The sequence below is a fragment of the Limulus polyphemus genome, unplaced genomic scaffold, assembly GCF_000517525.1.
Source record: "Limulus polyphemus unplaced genomic scaffold, Limulus_polyphemus-2.1.2 Scaffold31, whole genome shotgun sequence".
In the NCBI taxonomy this organism is placed as follows: domain Eukaryota; kingdom Metazoa; phylum Arthropoda; class Merostomata; order Xiphosura; family Limulidae; genus Limulus; species Limulus polyphemus.
The window spans coordinates 582877-587720 of record NW_013665641.1 but is presented as its reverse complement, the minus strand read 5'-3'; the positions used below and the strand labels follow the sequence as shown (position 1 = coordinate 587720).

Sequence of the window (4844 nt, the reverse complement as noted above, 5' to 3'; positions counted from 1 at the left end):
CATTTCTTGCATGTTTTTCATTATCTGGATCCGGCAGTTCCTTCCCTGGACTTTGGCTGCCCAGGTCGGTTGTTTTGCCATTCCTCCTATTTCCTTCCTTTCCTTTTCCTACCTGTATTCCCTTTTGTTTCTGGATCATCTCTTCTGTCCAGTTCCTTCTCTGCCCTGGATGTTTTTTCCCAGATGTCGGTAGGAGAAGCACCAGCCTACACAGGAGCCTAATTACAGGACAGGTTCAGATTTGATGCTCAGCTGGCTATCCAGTTGTGTTGAGCACTACTGGTTCAGTACATTGTTCATGGAAGAGGATCCATTGTCTCCTCGTAATTCTGAATGTAGAGTGGTCCCATCCTAAGTCCTTGGTTGAGCACAGTTTGTTACACATCCTCCTCATACTTCCGGGGGCAAGTGGAATTTACCTTGCCCACATGTTTGGGGAGTGAGGACGGGTATTCATAATTCCAGATCAGACGAGTTCTGTTTCCATAGGTTCACTAAGGCATACAAGATTCCATCATTCTGAACCTTCTAGTTGAGAAGAAGGTTTCTCCACTTCAGTGTTGCTTACCTTTTCATCATGATTCTGATGGTTTGGAATGTATTACTTTATGGTTGCAGGTTGAGATCCACTCATAAGTATATACATAAAGCTCAGAAATTATCATTTATTATTATTGTTAATAGGTAATTCAGATCAGCACTATGAAACAATAAAGAATTTATAATCATTTAATGCATCTACTTTTGCTCACGGTAAGTCATTCATAGTTATATAAAGATAAAGTTTATGGTAATAGCAACCAAAAATCATTGGGGATATCCCATTTGTCAAGCAAAGTCCAAAATGCCGAGGTTAAACTTCATGTAAAATTCCATCCACAGTACAGAAATTTAAGTTCCAGGTGAAGAGCATTCCTGTTGTGAATGTAGTTCAGTTCCCCCACTAGGGTGCCAATCTTCTATTGATACATCTATGATCTATGCAGACGCTTTCCATCGATAATGTCATCACCAGCCCTTCCACTTTATTAATGTTGGATTCTAGCTGTAGTGTGAGTGGAGGCAAGCATGTTTTGGAAGTTAACATTTTCTTAAACAAAAATGTATTTCCAATAATACTTGCCTCTACTGACACTCTTCCTACCCACTAAGAGCCAGTGTTAGAGTCAGTCTCAAAAAAAAGTGGTAAAATTATCTGAATGAGGTGCTTATATGCAATACCAGGATAGAGGGCACATTGATGTAGGTGGAGAATATCATGAGACAGATATTGCCCAGGGCAGTTAAATGGGGCATAAAAAACTGCAGCAAGTGAGAAAAAATCAGACCATTGCTTGGATGAACAAAGGAAGAAACTCTGACAGTCGAGTAATAGATGTATTGTGAGAGGAGGTAAGTATTATTGGAAATAACTTGATGTGATCAAAATGTTAGAAAACAGTGAATGCAATGCAACTCATTATAATCTATTTCTGAAATTGAGGTTGGTCAAGCAGTTACTAGACATTTAACAAACAATACTTGGTACAATAAGCAAACAAAATAGTTAAAATGCAATTGTAAATGTATTCTCTGTACTATAAAAGGATGTACTAAGTTATTTCCTAAATTCATTTTCTGTGAATTTGATATCCTTACTTCATTTTGTACAAATAAGGGAAAATTAATTATGTTGCTAAGTGCTGTACAGGACCAGTCAGAAATATCTGAAGTTCTATCTGAAATGGTTTCTGTAAAAGGACGTGGCAGTTTATCTCTTAATTTCTGTAAATTTGTTGCCTTTACTTTCTGTTGTCAAAAACAGGAAATGTAGCTTTGTGCTAAGTGCATGATTATCTAGGAATTGACAGTAATACAGCAGTCAAAAAGTGAGTGGTGATTACAGTTGGACGATTAACTTGATTAATTGATATAATGAATTTGCTATGAACATAAATTACATTGATTAATTTAAATAAAAATTAAATCAGTTAATGTTATGAAAATAATCAACTAATGTTTCCACTTATTATTGTTTTAAACTTTTTCCAACTGTCCAGTAATCAAAATTATAATTAAGTCAATGGCACAAAAATAATCAACTAGATCAGAAATAAGTTTTTCAATCGTTACTGTTTTTGCTTATCCAAATTATCAAAATATTGCCATTATGTTTGTTTTTCATGAGTATCGAACTAGATTTTGAGCATTATGTTTTTTGTTTTGTTTTTTAGCCATCTCATTGGAGAGTAATAAATTTGTTAAATTTTCTCATGAGAATAATCGATTACTATATTTAATCAATTAATGAATTTGATTTGTTAATTAGCAAATTTCATTAATTGTAGAGCTCTAGTGCTGTTCCTAGGTTATAACAGTGTCAAAGGTGAAGTGGATACTGCTGATAAAATGTTGTGTACTCAACTAAAAGTAAGATAAACAAATGGCAGGTGCTGTTTTGTACAACATGTTAGATGAATGTTGCCTGAGTATTTGTGTTTTATAGATTTGTCTTGACCCCAATAGGAATACAGGAAGGTCACATATGTGGTAGTTTTTTTTTTATTGCAGGTGGAGAAATAGAACTAACTGATTAAAATTAAAAAGATGGTGACCAAAAGCAACGAAACCCAACACTAATGGCAAATCCAAAGATTGTCATTCATTACAAGGAAATATCATTGTATCAGGCAGGAGTGTTGAGAGCCAGCATGGGCCCCAGGGCAAACATCCTTGCCGAGTCCGCTTTCTTCCTCTTTTTTAAAATTTTTAAGAAGATCCTAATGTAGGATAGTAACGAGCTCATAAATAAGGCAAAATCATAGCAGCAGCCATTTTTAGCTCACTGTATAAGCATAAAAATGTGCCTTATGGTATAACCAGATTTCATTCGCCCAGGCCCCTGGACAGTTGACCCCTTTGCACCCCTGTCAATGGGCTATACTCTTAAGGAATGGAAAAAAATATCAGGACAGATGTAAAAAATGAAAACTTGTGTGTGTGTAAAGAGCATTACAAAATATCGTGACAGTTCTGATGGTTGAAAATAATTTTTTTAGTTTATTAATGTGCATTTTGTTATAAATGTTCATATTGCTTTCATTTTTTGTTTTTAGATAAAATCTTAAAGCTTTATAATGTTGAATATTTTTAAGTAATAAACTAAGCATCAGTAGTGTAATTTATCGAGTATTAGTGCATGGAGTTCATGTGGACCCCACCCATTATAAATGGAATAACAAATTGGTAAGTTGAAGGTTAAAATGAGGTTATTTATCTTTAATATTCATATTAATATTTATATGCTTCTGTTAACTATTCCTTGAGTAGGTAGGATTTGACATGAATAATTTAGGGTTCAGATACTCATTCTTTAAAAACTATTATTACATTTGAAAAAAAAAACATCTTTTTTGGAAACCTCATACCTTATTACTGAATTTACAGCCTCCAAGTTTTTACTTGAATATTTTAGGAAAAATAATTTTTATTGACTCCAGTGTTCCAACTTGTGCTTTTTTTTTTATTAAGCCAAGCAAATGCCCACTAAAGTATAAAAATCCTATCTTTAGCAAAGTATCATTTTATTTTATTCATTATATCCAGATAGATAAGCATGATATCTGCTTAAATGTTATTTATTATTCTTTCCAGATTATTATTCAAGTGATATATTTGTCATGACAGTGTTTCTATGTCTACCTAGTATAGTTTATGAAGAATACTATATTACAAAACACTATATAATGTTTTCTGAACTTTCTGCAGTAAATTTTTCTGTTTTGTTGTGTTTGATCTGATTTGAGTTGAAGTACTGATTCCATGCTAGAAATATACAAGAGAAATATTGGACATAAAAAACAAATATTTTCTCATGGTATTTGGTTTTTTAAAATGCAAACATCTCTTTACATTCTGGACTTCTAATATTGCAATAATCACAATAAACAGAACATATTTGTTACAGGAGATTACTGGAAAGTGGTATGCAGTTCAGATTACTGGGAGAGAGGTGGAAATATCAGATTAAAACATGAAGATACTGATAGGTAAGTTTCTATACTGAGTTTAAAATTTCTTGTGGATTCGTTGGTTATATGTCCCATACCTTATAGTAAATTATCTTAGTGTATGTACACATATTGTTGAAAGCAGTAAACCCAAATAGATTTATAATTATTTTGAATATGAACTTATTTTAAGTATTTTTAATATAAATTTTCTTTTAAGCTGGCTGTCTGTGTCTGGCCATAGTTATGGACGTCCAATCCATGGACAGCTGGAAGTGTGCACTGTACAGCATTTGGACAGCTCTTCTTACTGGCGAACAGTGGAAGGTGTTTACATCAAACCTGAAGATTCATCACCTAAACTTATCCATCAGCATAAAGAACTATAGACTTAGTGTTACTTTTTACCATAACTTGGTCACCTAATTTTATTAATATTTGTTTTAGTGCACATGCTGCATCATGTGATTATTGACTAAAATCTGATGCAATACTGATATTGAATTGGTTTTTGGTTTACTTTCAGAGACATATTTTGACAGTATACATATATTCAAATTCCTTTCATGATGATATGTGACATTATATTGAAATCAGAATAATAAAAGTGTGAGAATCAACAAGTTCTTTAAAAATCTTCAGTGACATCTATCATCAAGCTAAATGGTTTGATCAAAGCTAATATAGCTTGAAACTTCAATTCCCAACTGAACATTCCATGTGTTTTATTACCTTATTTAAACTAGTACTTTGTTGTTTTTATACTTTGTCACCATGAGTTTAAGTTCACTTTTATAAAATAAAGTAACAAAATATATATATATATATATATATATATATACTGGTCCTTTCATT

General features: G+C 32.7%; 1 protein-coding gene across 1 annotated transcript in view; it reads left to right on the top strand.

Annotated features, from left to right (window-relative positions):
- The window catches only part of LOC106459961 (stromal cell-derived factor 2-like), a 52533-nt gene extending 47921 nt beyond the window's left edge, over window positions 1-4612 (top strand). Inside the window, exons 5-6 of the mRNA XM_013919636.2 lie at window positions 3947-4028; window positions 4210-4612. Coding sequence (XP_013775090.1) covers window positions 3947-4028; window positions 4210-4378 — 251 coding nt within the window. The 3' untranslated portion in view covers window positions 4379-4612. The remainder of the gene's footprint in view (window positions 1-3946; window positions 4029-4209) is intronic.
- Window positions 4613-4844: the final 232 nt, after the last annotated feature.